The sequence below is a fragment of the Triturus cristatus genome, chromosome 4_2, assembly GCF_964204655.1.
Source record: "Triturus cristatus chromosome 4_2, aTriCri1.1, whole genome shotgun sequence".
NCBI classification, from domain to species: Eukaryota; Metazoa; Chordata; class Amphibia; order Caudata; family Salamandridae; genus Triturus; species Triturus cristatus.
Window position 1 is genome coordinate 926315524 of NC_140586.1, and position 19789 is coordinate 926335312.

The 19789-nt window shown below is 44.4% G+C and overlaps 2 protein-coding genes across 5 annotated transcripts in view; one reads left to right on the top strand and one right to left on the bottom strand.

Annotated features, from left to right (window-relative positions):
• CFAP144 (cilia and flagella associated protein 144) overlaps nt 1–17695 on the bottom strand; it is a 29635-nt gene extending 11940 nt beyond the window's left edge. Inside the window, exons 1-3 of one of the 3 annotated variants that reach the window (XM_085600190.1) lie at nt 17630–17695; nt 16966–17115; nt 1387–1446 (exon numbers count right to left, since the gene is read on the bottom strand). In XM_085600190.1, coding sequence (XP_085456316.1) covers nt 1387–1446; nt 16966–17110 — 205 coding nt within the window. In that variant the 5' untranslated portion in view covers nt 17111–17115; nt 17630–17695. Of the gene's footprint in view, nt 1–1386; nt 1447–16965; nt 17433–17521 lie in introns of those variants that run through there. The other 2 variants (XM_085600191.1, XM_085600189.1) reach the window with 2 other exon arrangements.
• Nucleotides 17696–17779: 84 nt separating this feature from the next.
• The window catches only part of LOC146835426 (uncharacterized), a 250667-nt gene continuing 248657 nt past the window's right edge, over nt 17780–19789 (top strand). Inside the window, exon 1 of one of the 2 annotated variants that reach the window (XM_085600192.1) lies at nt 17780–18173. In XM_085600192.1, the coding sequence (XP_085456318.1) occupies nt 18147–18173 (27 nt within the window). In that variant the 5' untranslated portion in view covers nt 17780–18146. The remainder of the gene's footprint in view (nt 18174–19789) is intronic. The other variant, XR_014960440.1, reaches the window with a different exon arrangement.

The following is a 19789-nucleotide window of genomic DNA, read 5'->3' on the forward strand; positions in this document are numbered from 1 at the left end:
ATTGCAATACGGTCAGTATTGGCACTCCACACAAAAACATTTAGAAAATCCTGAGGATTCTGACCCAACAGTGTCTAAATTTAGGGGAAACAGTCATATCACCCCAGCCTTTAAACAAAACTGTGCTGGTCCCAGTCAGGCGAAGAGTAATGCTGAAAGTGCTCTGGACCATGGCCAAGTCTTTCAGAGACGATACCCTCTCTATCTCTCCAAAGCGGGCTCTGCAATACACCAGGATGTATGTTCAGGTCCTGAATGCCAAATCTTATTGATATGTGCGGATTCAAAACGAAGCATCAATGAGAAGAAACTGAGAGCTCAGGTCTACATTCTTCAGAAGGTCTCAGGCACTCACTTGTGAGCTCAGCCCAACTTACTATCCTTTGGAAAAATATATCTAAGACAAAACTTGTCTTAGAAACCTTCATTCTTTGAGTAGACTTTGTAAGAAAAGCACTGAAGACAAAACAATTCAAACAAATTCTTCAAAGAAACCTACCTTCTTTGGGTAGTCATTGTTAGAGCTCCATTTTTGGGACAAGGCCCATCTTCCTTGCCAGCGTGTAAGCTCTCAAGACGACCTTATTGAGCAAGTTTCCTCGATTTATGCTCTGCACCGTGCATGCTGCTACACCCCTAACTGCACTTAGAAGTGGCCTGGCAGACATACTGGTGCATTAAAAATCATATCAGTTAAATGTGACCTCTGGCGTGCTATAACACACGGGCTGCCATGGTTGTGTTGACGAGGGCAGCAATGCTAATGAACGTGAGCTAAACAGAACCTGTAGTCCAGGAATCAACACAAAATTGTTTTGTAGCAGTTAAAGCAGCAGAAGTACCTGGCCTCTCTTGGTGGCACAGAGAGCATTAGGAGGTCCATAAAGAGGAGATGCCAGCTCTCCCCTTGACATTAACATGTCTATCATGGCGATGTATCTCAGCGAGACCCCTGGTGACGTCTTCCACGGGGCCAAAGCTCATAAAGGGTACTGGAATCCTCACATTCGGGCTCAGCATGTTTTAGAAACCGACAATGGATAAAATAAGGAGTCTGGTTTAGATTTGGGCCATTGATCTAGAGATGCATTCTGTCTAAGCCAACTTAATTAGGTTGAGGTTATTCTCCTGTGTTGACTTTAAACTGGCTGAAAAGAGAAAAGCTACAACAGTGCTGAAAATATAGTTTAGTTAAATAGAAAATCTAGAAGAAAACACAATTCCAAACAATTAGAAAAAAGTATGAAAAGTATGAAGAGCATATAACAGACTAACAGAAGCAGCAAACACCCATATTCATTCACATGAGCATATTTTGCCTTCAATGCTGGACATCTGCAAAGGCAACTTTCTTCTTCAAGTCGCAAGGGATGCAGAGCTTCTTACCATCTACGACTTCCTCCAAGTTATCGTGCCAAGACATGGGCTTCCCAGCAACCACCTCAACTGTGTGGAGAGAAAAGGCAATGGGTCAGGTCCAAACAAGAAAGGATCAATCAGTGTCAATCACTGAGAAAAGGAGAGCCAAGAATCCGGCACCCTTCACATCAATCACAGAGAAAGAACTCAAGCACACACTAAGAGAAGGTGGAGACAGACTTCCAGCATATACTGAATACCAATCACTTAGAGAAGGAACCAAAACTCACTCATAACAATCACTGAGAGATGGTGATGAGAAACGACCATTGTACACTGCGCATCAATCACCTAGAGGAGACAGACCTCAATTCACATCAATCACAGAGGAAGAACTCAACCATACACTGAGAGAAGGTGGAGATAGACTTCCAGCATATACTGAATACCAATCACTTAGAGAAGGAACCAAAACTCACTGCATCTCAACCACTGAGAGATGGTGAAGATGAACAACCATTACAGACTGCGCATCAATCACCTAGAGGAGACATACCTCACCTCAAATGAATCACAGAAAAATAACTCAAGCACACGTTGAGTAAGAGAATGTGGAGACAGACTTTCAGCATGTACTGCATGCCAATCACTTAGTGAAGGAACCAAACCTCACTACATATCAATCACTGAGGGATAGTGAAGACAAACAACCATCGTACACTGCACATCAATCACTTAAGAGGCGACAGACCCCACTTCATATCAATCACAGAGAAAGAACTCAAGCACACACTAAGAGTAAGTCGAGACAGACTTCCAGCATATACTGCATGCCAATCACTTAGAGAATTAATCAAACCTCGCTGCATATCAATCATTAAGTGATTGTGAAGACAAATAACCACCATACACTGCACATCAATCACTCAGAGGAAACAGATCTCACTTCACATCAATCACAGAGAAAGAACTCAAGCATACACTAAGAGAAGGTAGAGACAGACTTCCAGCATATACTGCATGCCATTCACTTAGAAAAGGAACCAAACCTCACTACATATCAATCGCTGAGAGATGGTGAAGACAAATAACCATCATACACTGCACATCAATCACTTAGAGGAGAGAGATCTCACTTCACATCAATCACAGAGAAAGAACTCAAGCATACACTAAGAGAAGGTAGACACAGATCTCCAGTATATACTGCATGCCAATCACTTAGGGAAGGAATCAAAACTCACTGCATATTGATCACGGAGAGATGGTGAAGAAAAAATAACCATAATACACTGCACATCAATCACTTAGAGGAGACAGGCCTCACTTCATATCAATCACATAGAAATAACTCAAGCACACACTAAGAGAATGTGGAGACAGACTTCCAGCATATACTGTTTGCCAATCAGTTAGAGAAGGAATCAAACCTCACTGCATATCAATCGTTGAGATATGGTGAAGACAAACAAACATTGTACACTGCCATCAATCACCTAGAGGAGACAGACAAAACTTCACATCAATCACAGAGAAAGAACTTAAGCACACACTGGTAGAAGGTGGAGTCAGACTTCCAGCATATTCTGAATACCAATCACTTAGTGAAGGAACCAATCCTGGTGAAGATAAATAATCATTGCACACTGCACATCAATCAATTAGAGGAGACAGACCCCACTTCACATCAATGGTGGAGACGAACCAGTATCTCTTGCAAATCAATAACTTAGAAAAGGAGACAGTACACCAGCACCCACTATACATCAATCACAGAGATGGAACTCAAGCACATGCTGCACATCAAACACTAAGAGATAAAGGTGGAGACAGACTTCCAGCATACACTGCATGCCAATCATTCAGAAAAGGAGACAGGCCTCACTGCACATCAGTCACTGCAGGATGAAGATATAGACAAACAACCAGCGTACACTGCATGGCAATCGCTTACAGCATGTATTGCAAATCAATAACTTAGAGAAGGAAACAGGACTCCAGCACACCCTACACCTCAACCAGGGAGACCGAACTTAACCACACACTGCACACCAAACATTGGAAAAAGAATGTGGAGACAAGAAACCAGAGTACTCTCCATGGTAACCACTTACAGGAGACAAACAACACTGCACATGAATCACTTAGAGATAGAGATGGAGTTCCAGTGCACTATTTGTCAATCACTGAAACACAGAAACACAACGACAGAACACACTGCACATCAGTCACTGATACAGAGACAGAAGCCCAGTACACACTGCACATCAATCACTGAGTGACAGATCCCAGCAAACACCATGCATTAATGAGACTAGGCTGGAAGCCTGTTGGAGGAGAGAACAGAGACCTGTGGTTGATTGTGTTAGTGAGGTTTGGTCTAAACGTATGTTATGGACTACCCCAATGGAGGGTGCTTCATATGGAGAGAAGGGGGAGGTGTTGTGAGGCTTTCTGCCATGCCAATAGTGGCCATGTGTGGGTGTGTTTATAAGAGTGTGAGTTTCTTTGGTATGCTTGTTATTGGCAGACTTGGAAGCTTACTGAGTCGTGTGCTTTTATTCTATTTTTCAACCTTGTATTTGTGTGTGCACCTGTGCTTGTGGCATCAGTATGCTGAGTATGTGTTCCTAGTGTTGTCCATCTTCGGATCTGTGTGGTGTTAGGAGTAGTGTCAATATGGAAGGTGAGGGTTAATGCAGTGGCATGTGCGTATATGTCTTACTGTCTATGTGTATGTGTTTGTCAGTTTAAAAAGGGCAATTTACAGGGTTTTCAGAGATAGGCTGCTTTTGTTGATTATGAGAAGGCATATGTGGGAGAGAGGGAGCTGGAGATGATAGTGTGGTGGATGTTGGGATTGTGGAAGTGAGTGCTTGAAGGAGTCCTAGGTTGTGGCATTGGTACAGAGGTTAATGGAGTAGAAAGGCGGCTTAGGGTACACATGGGTGTATGCAAGTAGTGGAGTCAATGGTCATGTTGCATCAGCAAGCAAGAGTGTATTGGGTACATCTGAGACTGGGTTAATTTGGAGCAGAGTGCAGTAGCAGGTGCCAAGGCATTAATGAGTATGATTGTGCACAGCGGTGGTTGGTGTGATCAGTCGAGAGAGTAAGTTGTGCATGACAGTGAGCATGAAGGTTGAAATATTTCAGCTGCATCGAGTGTGCTTCGGGAGTGAATGAGGGCAGAGAGTGGGGTGTTTAGCATCACCGGTGTGGAGGGAGGCAGTGTGGGGTCATAGTTTGGATGGGTAGGCATGGTGTGAGGAGATGTGGAGAGAGGTGAGATGAGGTGCAAGGATGGTGCAGACTTTAGGGCAGGAGATGGGAAGAGATGGCGGGGTGTGCAGTGAATGGTGTGTGTGCAAGGTGCTGGCACAGATCATGGTTCAAGAGTAGGTGGATGCAGTAGGGGCTGGTCCCAGAGTTGGGTGGTGAGGCGGGGAGGGCGGGGGGGAGGGAAGGGGGAGTTAGGTCGGGTAAATGAAAAACATAAAATAATAAAAGAACGCCACCCCCTAATTGTAAGTCCAAATTACTCGACCTCGCTACCTCTGAAGGTCAACACCTAAACAGTTGCTATTTGGGAGTTGCTGACAGAATATCGAGGAGCTAAATATCGACCTACAAAAATATCGGTGACAAAATATCAGCTACCAGAATATCGAAATCCTATCTACAAACAGGTAAGTACAAAAATATAGAATCTTAAATATTGTTGTAAATAATATAGGGGACTATTAGGATGGTGGGCGGATGGCTGCTGCTGGGCCGGCGATGGCAACCGCAGGACCGGCGGCGGACATCCGCCCGCGATCGCAACCCTGAAAACCACCGGTCCCATTAGCATGGCGGTGACGACCGCGGCAGTGAGAATATCCGCCCACCACTTTTCCGCCGGTACCAGTCCGCAAGCATGCCTAGTGGGTGGAACTGGACCACCACAATGATGCCGGTGCAGGGCCAGGCTCCGCCGGCATGATTATGATGCCAGCAGTAACCAGCCCTTCCGCAGCAGTGGAACCGCCATGGATAGGCATGCGGAGAATGTCTCCGGAGGCCCATTGCGGGCTCCCAATGTGTTGGGGGTGTGTGTGGGTGCACTGGGGGGTACCCATGGTACCCCCCTACATGTCCCTGTACCAGGTGGCAGGCACTGTACAGTGCCTGCCACGCAGTGCATTGACACGCATGGCATGCTCCTTTTCACACCGCGTGGTGCTGCTGGCAGCAGCAACCGTCACAATGTTAATCACCAGAATCCGACCGCCGCGGTCGGATTTCGACTGCGGAGCATCCTAATTGGACCGGCGGAGCCACTGCAGAAGGAAAAAGAAGATGATAATAACATTACGTTATTATCATTTTTTTCTTTTTTCACTGTTCGGAGAGCAGTGGGGCAATGCTCCTCTGCTTCAGCAGAGGAGCCGCCACTGGGTGGATGCATAAGAACATGTCATGAAGTAGAGGGTGGGGGTGAGGTTTAACGGTGGATGTAGTTGCAGGGGTATAACTGGTTGACTGAACAGGCTATCCTGGCTGATGAGGGGTGAAACCTCAAAACTGGTCCTAGGATGCTTGTTTCCAGTCAAGGGCGGACCTGGCCTGGAAGTTCGGGCTGGACTGTTCCCATTGGGCACAGGGTCAAGACTGATTTGCATATGGCTGGGTTCAAACTGGAATGACATGGGGAGCAAAACAATGATCTCTGTACTGGGGTGAATGTATGGTATTGTTCTGCATTCTGTCCATCAATTGTTCTTTTTGCATTTGTCAACCCGAGTTGGAAGGGTATGCCCAGACGTGGGTCCCGTGCTCTCCATGCAACTGGAGTCAAGCTATCCTGGCTAATGATGGGTGAAACCCGGAACCGGTCCTAGGATGCTTGTTTTCAATCCAGTGAGGACATGGCCTGGCAGTTCAGGCTGGACAGTTCCCATTGAGCGCAGGGTCAAGACTGATTTGCATATGACTGGGTTCAAACTGGAATGGCATGGGGAGCAAAAAAAATGATGGATTTAGGCCCAGATCTCTGTACTGGGGTGAATGTGTGACATTGTTCCGCATTCTGTCCATTATTTGTTCTTTTTGCATTACACTGTTGACATGTCCATCCAGTACCAAGCCCATCAGTAACTGACCTAGTCAACAGTTCCCCGCCTGAACCATAACATTCTCAGAGTGTCACATCTTTTAAGGCAACATCAGAACTATTGGCAGGGGATGCTATGATTGTAAAGAACAAAACATTCTCTGCCAGTGCTACACATCTTCCTTTCTTTCCCACCCTAAAAAATAAAAACAATGATAGAACAATACATTTAAAAAAATGTAAAATATAATCACTAACGGAACCTCTTGGGAGCGACCATAACTCTGGAGCTTCTCCTAGGAATATCCATTCTGACTAAGTCAGACATTTTGCCACACTTACCGGGACAAGGTAATATACCTGTGGTGTCCTTGTCAAAATCACCATTCAATTTGGTTCTCACCTTGACAATCTTTGCAAGATTCCACCAATGCCCCCTCTTTCACTTGAACAGCATTACTACTAATCTTCACGACTCTGGTTGGTCAACTGTATTTACTCTGCCCCTTTTTTTTTACATGAATGGGAGATTTAATACGGACCAGATCTCCCACAACCAGGGGAACAACTTTAGCACCTTTCTTCTTATTATGCCAAAGATTTTCTTTATTTTGAGTCTGTGATATGTTTTCTTTCACAATATCCATAAGTTTCGTCACATCAAATTATGATTTAAGCCATTTACTCATCCATCCAGGTCTAAAATTAGTGTTCCTTCCTCTAAGAAGCTCGAAAGGTGAAACTTTGGTGGCAGAGTGCGGAGTTGTCCTATAAAACCACAACATACTATTCAAAGATCTGGTAATGTCATGGTTCCCTGACTTTGCCCACTTGATGCACTCCCCCACCACATGATTCATCCTTTCCACAAGACCATTTGTTTGTTGGTAGTATAAAGAACTCTTCAAGTGTTTTACACCACATGAAGTAAGAAATGTCTCCAACTCATTGCTTACAAACTGGGTTCGGCTGTCTGAGACAAGAACCTCTGGAAATCCTTCTCTCATGTAAACATTCCTCAAAAACACCACCACACTCATAGCATTGGCTTCCCTGACCATCTTGATTTCTGGCCATTTAGGCGCATAGTCCATGAAGACTAAAGTATACCTGCACTCACCCAGCAGAGAATCAAAAGGGCTCATTATATCAATCCCTAACTGGACCCTTAAGAGGGACACTAGATAGATAACAGGGGAGGTGTCACCATCTTAAGGCTTTTATCTGCAGCTCTACATACAGTACAATTCTTTACCATTCCATTAATCTGCGCATTCATGCTAGGCCACCAAAAAGTTTCTCGAATGTTACATTTAGTGAGAGTCACTCCCAATGTCCATCATGGGCCTTTCTGATACCGATCAGTCTGACTGAATGGGGAGGAATTAGTTTATCAGACCGTAGTAACATACCATCCTCCAGGGAAATCTCACTCTCAACCTTCCAGTAAGGTTGCAAAAGGGGAGACAACACCTTCTCCCTGAGCCAGCTCTCTCTGGCCAGCTCACACACTTGCTGCAGTAACGTATCATCTCCCAAAGCACTCATCCAGTCTTCCTCAGAACCTATGTTAAGTTCAGATATATCCAAGGCAGCTACAAATAAATCCTCATCACAAAGCTCATTAAAATCTAACTCCTCACTTTCATCTTTACCCTGTGGGAAGCGGGAAAGAAAATCAGCCCTCCCATTCATCCAACTAGATATGTGGAACACGTAAAACTGGTACTGCAGCAATCTGGTAACCATCCTCGTAATCCTAGGAGTACAAAACTTGCTGGCACCAGTACCAAGAATCGTAACCAAAGGCTTGTGATCAGTAAGAAGTTTGAAACGCCTTCCCCATACATATGGACAAAACTTTTCTACCGCCCACAAGCAAGCTAGTAATTCCTTCTCTATAACTGAGTACTGAAGTTTGGCATCCCTGAGCACTCTTGGTGCAAATGCTACTGTGTCTTCCATATCACCATACCCCTGCATCAGGATGGCACCCAACCCCACCTGGCTAGCATCAACAGCGATACAGCAGGTCAAATCAGGATCAAAGGGTTTAAGAGCCTTGCTATTACTTAAGCTGGATTTGACCTGATCAAAAGCAACACCACATTCCTCAGACCACTCAAACTTGACACCCTTCTTAAGTAAGTTGCTGATGGGGCGCACCATGGTGGCAAAATCATGGCTGAACCTTGAGTAATACTCACTTAACCAAGCAAAGGTTTAACTCTAGTTTTGTCCTTTGGGTTAGAAGCATTTACAATAGCCTCAATAAGACCTTGCTTAGGTATAATTCCTTCTTGAGATACCAAATGACCGACATATTCTACTTCTTTACACAAGAACCTGCACTTTTCAGTCTTGAGAACCACCCCGTGTTTCTAAAAAATCTTGAGCACATTTCGTAGATTAGCATTATGAAATTGAGTATCTTCAGCATGAACTAAGACATCGTCTTGAAACACCAATACGCCTTCAACCCCACTCAAAAGATTCTGCATCACTCTCTGAAATATAGAGGCAGCAGATACCAAGCCAAACAGCATTCAACGTCCCAAGGGGAGAAACAAAAGCAGTCAAAGGGCATGAGGCTGGATGCAGCTCTATCTGGTGATAGGCACTAGCCAAACCATGTTTGGAGAAAACTTCAGCATCTATAACACAAGCAGTGGAGAAGTGTGGCTCGATGGTTATAGCGGCAGACCCTGATGCAGAGATCTGGCCCGGGACCAGGGTTCAATTCCCGCCTCTGCGGGTCTTGGGCTCAATTCCTCGGACCTGTTCATTCTCGCCTCGGTGCCTATTGTAATCATGGGTCCCACTCTGCAACTCTGGGCAATACCTTGCTTAATCTCCACATCGGCCCCAACAGTGCTGGGATGCCTGGCTTCACCTTGGGGGTGCCCAGGAGTGGACATTTCACAGGGAAAAGACAGGAAGGGTTCCACAGCGGTATGAGTCACAGCGCCAGGAGACCCTAATTGGGTAGCAGTGCGCTTTACAAATACAACCACATTTACAAATAAGATATTAATTGGGGATAATGGGTGAGAGTCAACCCAAATTCCCTTATTAAGTGACCTCAAATCCACACATACATGCAGCTGTCCACACCTCTTACCACCTACAACTAAAGGAGATAACCACAAAGAAAATTCAGTGGGTTCTGTGATTCCTTTGTCGTGCAACTCTTCAGCTCCTTGTTAAGATCTTCTCTCACACTGAAAGGAACTCCCCTAAGTTTGTGTTTAACAGGAACTGCACCTTCCTCCATAATAATCTGGGTGATCCTAGCACCTTAATCAACCAAAAGTCTGAGGACCTTGTCCCCAACACTCACCTCTACTATGGGATTAACACAACAAGATGGATCCCCAACAACCAGTTCATTCACATTGTTTTAGGAATAAATTTGCTCATCTCTAATCACAGAAATAACTTCAGTGTTTGATTCATCTTCAGACTCCAACACACACTCCACTGTTTTCTTTTGAGATCTCTTTTTCAGACAGACCTTGGCAAAATGTACTGTCTTTTTGCAATAATTGCATATGAGATTTTCCGCAGGGCACTCCCCCCGCCCCTGGGGTGTGAGGCATTGCCACACTGGAAACACATATGACTACTGTTCGGACTATTATTGTCTGCCTTATTCTTGATACTTGTGGCCCCGTTGTTGCGAACAGATTTTTCCTTGTACTTTCTGCCCCCCACCACATTGACACTCTCACAGGGCTTATCATCTAATTATTTCACAGACACTTGAGAAATCTTGATACTCTTGGCTACTTTTATGGTCTCAACTAAAGATGGATTTCCCATAGTTTCTGTCTTGTCTGCTTATCTTTGCATTGACATACAAATTGGTCTCTAATAAGCTGATCTGTAAAACTTTCAAATTGACAAACAGATGCTAACTTCTGTAAAACTGATATGTACGTGTCTACGTCTTCTCCATCAACCTGTTTCCTTTTGAAAAATGTGTATCCTAATACCATAAGACTGGGTTGTTTGTCAAACCTGGTTTTAAGTTTACATACAGTTTCTTGACACTCATCAATTTTCTCAGCATCGTCATGTGATATGTCAGGCAAATGTTTGAAAATGAATCTCCCTTCAAAACCAAGAGAATGCAGTAGTAAATATTTCTTTTTTTCAGCACCAAATCTTAGAGCACCAATTGCCCTAAGGTAGGTTTCAAATGCATCACCTGACGGGTGGTTCAACAGGATTGTCCAGGAAAGATGGAGGAGGCGTGACAGCTTGCACAGTACACATTGTAAAAACAGTGAGGACAAGAAAACATTTTTTTTCTGTAATATACAAGAAACCAAACCAACTGTATTATACTAGAAACCAGTCAAAATACCCTGAGTATTCTACCGAAAAATATATAAACTGATGTACCAAACAAATGTGACATAAAAAAATATTGCAGTGCACCATATAAGCATGTGTTTGACAATATGACATTCAGGAAAACAACACCCTAAACATATGGACTAATAATGTATGTGAAAATGAGACAATATAAGTAACTGCATAAATAAGTAAATCTTTATCATAACTATTTATCTACAATTGCTTCACTATTGAATTACAACAAAACAAAAAAAATATTAAATATATATAAACAAACTAACCTTCCAGCAGGGTCTTCCCCACCTGAATCCTCTCCCTTGGAGGACAGACTGCTTGATGGATACCTGCCAGACAAGGCCATCTCCCTCACGTATAAAAAACTCATCAACAATACCACCGACCCCCTTGTATCTTTGAGGGAGCGATGGGAGAGGGATGGGCTAGAACTAGGTGATGAAGAAGGGCAGGAGGCAGTGTCCTCCCCACGGGAAGTTGCAATTTCATCTATACTACCACTTGTCCAACTTAAAATTCTACACAGGATCTATGTCTCTGGCCCTAGACTGGTACACATGGGTAGGGCTAGTTATGGGCTATGCAGGAGACAATGTGGACTAGAGGGCTCCTTTATGCATATTATATGGGAGTGTGGGCTGATTCAGGAATATTGGAGGAAGGTGCACAAGTGCATGAGTACAGTCTGGGCAGTTGTGATTAGGCCTGAAGCCAAGTGGTGCCTCTTGAATGTGTGGGAACCTATGGACCTCAACAGCAAGGGCAAGCTATGGGAGACTCTGGGTCAAATGGTGGCTAAAAGAAATATTGCTCGTTTATGGGGAGCGACTGCACCGACTCCACTGGCAGCCAGGAAGGCGGACATGGACTGGTGTATGATTAGGGAAAATACTGTTTATGTTGCACGTGGTTGCTCCCAAAAGTGGATGGCTGTTTGGAGTAGATGGAATGCATATCATGGCAATATTTGTGAACCCCCTCTTCTTCCCTCCCTTGACGATCCAACATCACCATAACTATCATATCATTATGTTTTTGCTGTGTATAGAGTGCTATGACATGTATCGATCTAATTTTCAGAACTGTGCTGCTGGGACCAATTTGTATCTGTAATGAAGTGACCTGAACGTTTGTGTTAAGAATTACTCTCACAGGAAGCTGTAGAAAATGAGAGCATTTATTGTGGTATAGATCCTTCAGTGCCTGCCCAATGAATGTCGATCCCAACATTCTAAGACGAGCTTCACCCCAAGATTCCACAACAAGGTAGTACCATTTCAAGGGCAGGAGGGGGGGGGGGGAAGAGGGGAGGAAGGAAAAAGAGGAAGTTACAACACACCTCCCTGCTAAAAGGAGGACAGAAACAAAATACGGCATAGTGAAAGAGAAAAACATGCACCTCCATAAGGCAGAGGTGAGTGGGCAATATAGATATAAATACATAACTGACATTCTCAAAGTGAAACAAAACAGAAAATAGCGATACTGTAAGAGAAACTCAGAGAGATAAAATACCAAGTGGTTACATTTTATAATCGGCTTGCCAAACTGGCAGTCGGCGTAACCTTGACACCTTCGGATCAATATCAATGGTGGCTGGAATGTTTTGACTTTCTCCACTGGGAGACATGGAGCCAAGAACTCTTGGGCAGCAAACTATGTTGTCCATGCTCCAAGTGCTTCTGTCTTCCAGCACGACAGAGTTGTTGTGAACACATCTTATCCTCAATGGTTTTGAAAATGAGGAGACCTTGGCTTTGGAAACAGTGGGTTTCTTGACAACCACCCATTGTCCTTCTTTCCATCTCGTTAGATGTACCCCACTTTGTGTCATATCTGTACTTATATTCCAGTTGATGTTTCTCAACTTGTCTTAGAACAGAACTCCTGTCCACCCAAACAGGAGACCCACCATTCAGCCTGTTGGTTGTGAGTTTTGAACCAGGGTTCCTTCCTTTAAGAGAGGTAAATGGAGGAACCCCAGAGACTGCATTAGGTGTCGTGTGATATGACCACAACATCTTCCTTACGGCTTCTTCAACAGGTTCATGAGAGACCAATGCTAGTTGAATGGTGTCTTTTAACATCCTGTTGGCCCTTTCAACCAGGCCATTAGCTTTGGGGCAGTAGAGTGGGGATTTGAGATGTGTAATGGATAACGTGGTCATAAACTGCTTCATCTCATCTGAAGTGAATTGAACCCCATTATCTGTTATTATATCGCTTGGAATGCCTTCTTTAGAGAAGGTTTCCCTCAAACATTCGATCAATGATGAGGTAGTGATGGAGGAGACCATTTTCGTAACAATCCAGTGGGAATGGTAATCAATGAGAACGAACATGAATCTTTGAGAATGACTGAGCAGGTTCAAAGGACCAATTATATCCAACCCTAATTTGTCCCAGGGTTTGGTAGGGATCGATACAGGCAAAAGTGGGGATTTGAGGATGATCTTGGTTTTGTCACTGGTTCCACATGCCACACAATTCTTTACTTGATTCTCAACCATGGAGTCCATGTTGGGGAACCAATAGTCTTGCCTGATTTTGCTTTTTGTCATGTTCCTTCCAGGGTGGCCTTCATGTGCAATTTGGATGATGCGCTCATACATGTTTTTTGGAGGAACAACTCTATTTCCCCTGCAGACATGGTCTTTTACGATAGATAATTAATCTCTCACAATCCAGAATTTACGTAGAGCTTCTGGTAAATCCTTTATGGTTTCAGGCCAACCATTGCAAATTATGTTCTTCAGCTTAATGAGATCATGGTCGTCCTTTAAGGATTCCTCCCATTCTTCTTTATTGATGGCAGGAATTTCAACTGAGAGGATGGTCTCATCAGAAGGGTTAAACGAGGGATTCTCATTGGCTATTGGAAGTCTTGAGAGGCAATCAGCTACTCGATTTTCTGTTCCTGGAACATAGATCATGGAGTAGTTAAAACCTTGTAGGCCCAGTACCCACTTGGAAATACTAGGAGTGGCATTTTCTAAACATTTTGTAGTGAAAAGAGGGAGTAACGGTTTGTGGTCTATCTTCAATGAGAATGGAATCCCCCACAAGAAATATTTGAAGTGGTTTATGGCCCAGTAACAGGCGAGGGCTTCTTTCTCTATTGTGGAGTAATTGAGTTCAGCATCCTTTAAAGTTCTTGATGCAAATGCTATCACTTTGTCTTGGCCATTTGCACGCTGTGTAAGTGAAGCTCCTAACCCCTTCATGCTGGCATCTGTAGTAAGGGTGGTCTTTGCGTTAGGGTCAAACGCACTTAGGACGGGCGCTTCAACAATGGCTTCCTTGATGTGTGTAAAGGCGTGCTGGCACTGGTGACTCCACTCAAACGGTGACCCTTTTTTGAGTAGTGCCCTGAGTGGGTGGACTTGATCTGCAAAGTTCTTGACGAACTTGGACATGTACTCGACCAGGCCCAAGAAGGATTTAAATTCTTCTTTATTTGTGGGAGCTGGGGCCAGCTTGACATAGTCTACCAGGCTGGATTTAGGTTTGATTCCCTCACTCGATATAGTGTGGCCAAGGTAGACTACAGATTCCACACCAATTTAGCATTTTTCTTTTTGAGTGGTGAATCCTGCTTTGCTAAGTCTAGTCAAAACTGCCTCCAGAGTTTTATTATGTTCCAAAGCTGATGCTCCATGAACCAGGATGTCGTCCTGGAAGCACAGTACTTTATCTAGTCCTTGTAATATGTGCTGCATTATGCGCTGAAATACCGCCGCAGCAGATGCTAGCCCAAACGGCAATCTTGAGAACTGATAAACTCCGAACTGAGTTATAAAGGAAGTGAGAGGTTTTGACTCGGGATGAAGGGCAACCTGATGATAGGCTGAAGATAGGTCTAAAACCGTAAAGAATTTTGCTCCTTGTATGACGGAAAGTATTTCATTAATGTTGGGGAGGGGATGTCTATCCACCCATATGTTGGCATTTAAGTCTCTGAGGTCTACACATAAACTAATGCCCTTGCCTCCACCCTTAGCCGCTACCACAATGGGGGCCAACCATTCCGAGCTTTCAATCTTTTCGATGACTTTACTAGCTTCCAACTTGTCAAGTTCCCTTTTAAGCGGCTCCCTTACAAGCAATGGGACAGACCTGGGTTTGTGGACAACAGGTTTTGGATTCGCTTTGAGTTTAATTTTGTGAAGAAAACCTTTTAAAAGCCCAAGATTGTCTGTAAACACTTCTGGAAACCTCTCACAAATTTCCATCCCAATGTTCGATCTATCTACTAGGTAAACTGGTTCAAGTGCATTCAGGTCCAGTTTAATTCCTAAATCTTTCTGATGTTTCCATCCTAGTAAATTCGAACCATTTTTTGTGATGTAAACCTTCCCTACCGTTGATCTGTCTTTGAAGTCTATATGCATAAGTAGCATTCCTACCAGGGGCATGGGGTCCTGATTGTATCCTCCCGGTCTGATGTCTGGAGGCATTAGGTTGTACTCTTTGTCTCCTGAATTAGCATGGAAAGTAGCTTCATTGATGAGGGTACATGGGGAGCAAGAGTCAGCAAATACCTCATACATGACACTGTCTAGAAATATTTCGCACTTAGGGTACGTACTGCTACCACAATCAGTATAATTAGACACTTGGAAAACAATGTCCTCACAGGGAAGCTGTGGAACTGGTTCACTCGTTACCATGTGGGTGACACTTTTTTTGAATTCATTACACACTTTGGAGAAATGTCCTCTTTTCTTACATTTACTACACGTAACACTTCTCGCTGGACATTTCACGTTGTTTGCTAAATGGTTAGGGTTTCCACACCTGTAGCATCTTAGCTTGCTCCCACTGACAATTTGCTTCTCAGAATCTGTAGGTGGGGTTTTATGTTTGGTGTCCCTACCAGAGATTTTGTTTACATTACTGTCTGAAACTTGCTTGACCTCAACTGCTTCTTTCATTTCATTCATACAATACGCAGTATGTTCTATACTTTTAGCAATGTCAATGGCGCGTTTTAAATCTGGGGCTTCCGCTAAAAGTCTTTCTTGTATCTTCTTGTCACTAGTGCATCTGACAAGTTGATCCCTAATAAGAGACTCTGTCAAAGTTCCAAAATCACAAGTTGAAGCTAAACCTTTCAATACTGCTATATAATTAATCACCTTTTCGTTTTTGCCTTGAGCACGCAAAAAGAACTTGTGGCGCTCTAGTACAATATTAATTTTTTCACCAAATTGTGCCTCCAATTTTTTTAAAGTTATTTGTTACAATGAATGTCGATCCCAACATTCTAAGACGAGTTTCACCCCAAGATTCCACAACAAGGTAGTACCATTTCGGGGGGAGAGGGGAGGAAGGGAAAAGAGGAAGTTACAACAGTTTGCTAATAAAAACAGAATGCAAAAATATATATATATATATAAAGAAATAAATAAAATTAATTTTAATTACAACAATACTTTAAAGTCGGAGGTTATTTAATGCATCTTTAATCTACATATACTTACTTCCTTTATGCATCTATATACCTTCCATGTACTTTTGAATCTATATATTTATTACTTTTCTTCTAATTCAGCATATCCAATGTACTACCCTATTTCTCACCCTATACCTCTCTCAATATATCCTCTAACTCCCCTCTCTCATTCATCCCAAACCCCATACCACTACTATAATCCCCAAAATAACTCTTTCTAGACTCTTCCCTACTCTACTCTTCCTTGCATCATCTCCTACCTCTTTTACTATTCCGATCCCCCAAAACCACTGGGGTTGAAAGCCGAAGCCGACTGGGATCTTGAAGATGAAGATCAAAAATCACACCAGGACAGGCCTGCAAAAAAAAAATTGTGACAGGCGGCGCAGGAAAAACAGGAGAAACCTTGATAAAATCCTCACGCAGAAGGTTCTACCGTGTAGCCAGATCATCGCCGATATTTTTTGTAGTGAAGACGCCGAAGCCAAGGTAAGTTCAGTAGTTTTATTGTAGTGGCGGCACGGTTGACAGGTGCATCCAGTACCAAGCCCATCAGTAACTGACCTAGTCAACAGTCCCCCGCTTGAACCATAACATTCTCAACACTTCACATACATCAAAACTATTGGCAGAGGATGCTCAGACTGCAGAGAACAGAACATTCTTTATATACCCCTTACCCTTGTGAAATGGATTGATGTTGAATTCCGTGTATAGCTTCTGGCTCCTCTTCTCCTTCTTGACAGTTTCGCTCTGGATGGCATTCAGCACCACCTGGTTGGGCTTCTCCCGGCCCGCAGGGGCCCCAGCACCGTGCCCCGCCATTCAGCCTTCAGGGCAGAGCCAGTTACAACAGGTTATTATGCCCTCTGACACTGGCCCTGCCTTTGAGTCTTTGTTTCCTGCCCCTGTCTCTTGCTCACACTCTGCTCTCGAGACCAGGTCCCCAGGGGGCTGCCCCTGTTGTAGGGCTGATCACCTCGGCTCTGCAACTCTCTGGCACCAGATGGCCCTGGTTCTTCTTCCTCTTCCCCTCTCCTCCTCTGTCCTCTGCCCTGTCCTCCTCCCTCCTCCTCCTCTCCTCCTCTGGTCTCTCCTCCTCTGTCTTTTCCTCTGCTCTCTCTCCTCCTCTGTCCTCTCCTCCTCTGTCCTCTCTTCCGCTGCTCTCTCTTCTCCTCCTCTGTCCTCTCTCCACCACTGTCCTCTCTCCTTCTCCTCCCCTGCCGGTCGCCTTACCTTCCTCTGTTCCTTCCCCTTGCTCTGCTGGTGTCCACCTCCTCCTTCTCCCCTTCTGTGATCCTCTCGGCTTCCTTCCCTCCCTTCCCTGGTCCCTGCCCTCCTCACCTGTGCCCTCCAAGCCTCGCGTGCTACAGTGTGTTTACTGTCTCCAGGCAACAAGGCTGGCCCCGCCCCTCGCAGGACGTTCCGAGGCAGGGGCGTGACGCGGCACGTCAGAACGCCGCCCCCTTCACAACTAACCTTCTACCTGTAGACACAGAAGACAGACTGCGAGGGTAAACTATGTTCAGGGTGCAGTAAGAGCTGGGGCTGCAGGTGTTATATTGAGTCACTTGTCCCATGTTTGCAGGTCTGTCTGCGATGCGAGCATCACTGCGCCGCTCTACCTGGATAATAAGAGCACCCTTCCCTCGACCGAAGTGGGGCATTAACTGTCCCTCCTTCGCACCTGTCCGGGGGGACAACCCCCCCCCCCCCCCTCCCTTCCCACACTCCCCTCCTAGGCAGATGCGCTCTGGTACTTGTTCTGCATTCATCACACAAGGAACAGCCTCACAGCTCTCAAGTTTCCTGGGTCAACGCTCGAGAAGCTGATCTAGCTTGAAGTAGGACTACAAAGCCCATGATTCAACGAACAAATACTGGCTTGGTGAGTGACTTGCACATGGACCTGGTAACATGAGAGCCTGTAGTTAAAGGGGACGATGTTAGCAGAGAAGAAATGGTATTCCCTCAAATATAGGTCGGAAATGGCCCTGGAGCTGCCTCTCTGAGGCACGTCGCCTTTGCAGCTTGCCAGCTAGGCTGCCCCACAGCATCATGTAGGATAGCATCACACAGACAGCCCTGTCACACCGTTTGCGCACCCACACCACTGTTGGGAGGCTGGCTGCTCTTTCTTAGCCTGTCAAATTCGAAGTTTGTCACTACCTCAGTGAATGAGATGGGGGGAAGGGTCCAGCACAGCTATTTGAAATGTCTTGATTAAACGAATAAATAAAACCATTTCAGCATCTCTGGGGTTTTAACTATTACATGCCTGCTAGAAACAACGTGTGTGATTTAATAGGGGCTTCAGATAGGATAACTGGTGTCTGCTGTGAGACTCCTTCACTGCTATGAGTTTACCATTTACTTCATAGAAACTCACTTTGAAAGGCTCACCTAGCAACTTAACTCCAGTTTTAACTACACTGCACAATAGATTCACTTAAAGGAAGAAAAAAAATATTTTACTACAAGTTGATAACTCACCTCCAAGAGATAAGCCCTTCCCTAGCCCACCTGCGGGGCGACGTCACTAACTTAAGAGAAGCAAAGGACAGATTGCTTTAAACATAAAGTAATTTCAGGTATGGAATTATTCCATTTTCTCTGTAAATGGAGACGACATGCGATGAGTGTTGGACAGAACCTATGTGTGAAGGGAATTACATATGGGTAGAAGGTGGGGGGGGGGGGTTTGCATCTGAAGAGGTTTGCCATGCTAGCTGTAGATGGTGCGACAGACATGCCTGTATGAGCGGGCTACAGTACAATACGCAACGTGTCTTTGGCATGATAAGAATGTCAAGTGTTGGTAAAGCAGTAAAGTGGAAGGGGCCAAGGTCTCTGCAAAAAGAGAACAGTGTGTCAGAGGATCTGTGGAAAGACTGTCACAGGGGACTCTGTGAAGTGGGAGAGGTAAGGCAGGTGTGCTTGGAGGTCTTTTCACAAATGACTCGTGCTGTTTTTATGACATCATAAGATTTTAGGGCTACAAAGTTATGAGCATGAAATAGGTGAGTGAGTGCTGTACCTGTTTCAAGGCTCTCTCTGGCAAATCCATTGAACCAAAGAGAAATGAACTGCTTTATTCAACACATTATGAAGTGTCCCTTAAAGTGCCACACATACTATATTGAAAAGTCACACATAATCAAACTGCAGAAATGGAAATGTTACACATAACAAAATCGACAACTTGGCAGACATGTGACTAAAACACAATAAGCTGATATAAGGGTGATAGCTTTTTGTTTATTGTTTTTTTCATGTGCCTTTGGGAGACATGTGAATGGTTGCAAGTATGTGTTAATGGGTGAGGATAGATAGATGAGCAAGTTCATGAATGTATGGATGAGTGATTGCAAGAGGAGATGAGGTTCATGGGTGAGCGCAGTGATGAATGACATAGTAGCTGAGTAAATGGGTGAGTGAGTGTACAAATGACTGCTGCTTGGATAGGTTAGTGAATGAATAGTAGAATGCATGGATCAAGGAATA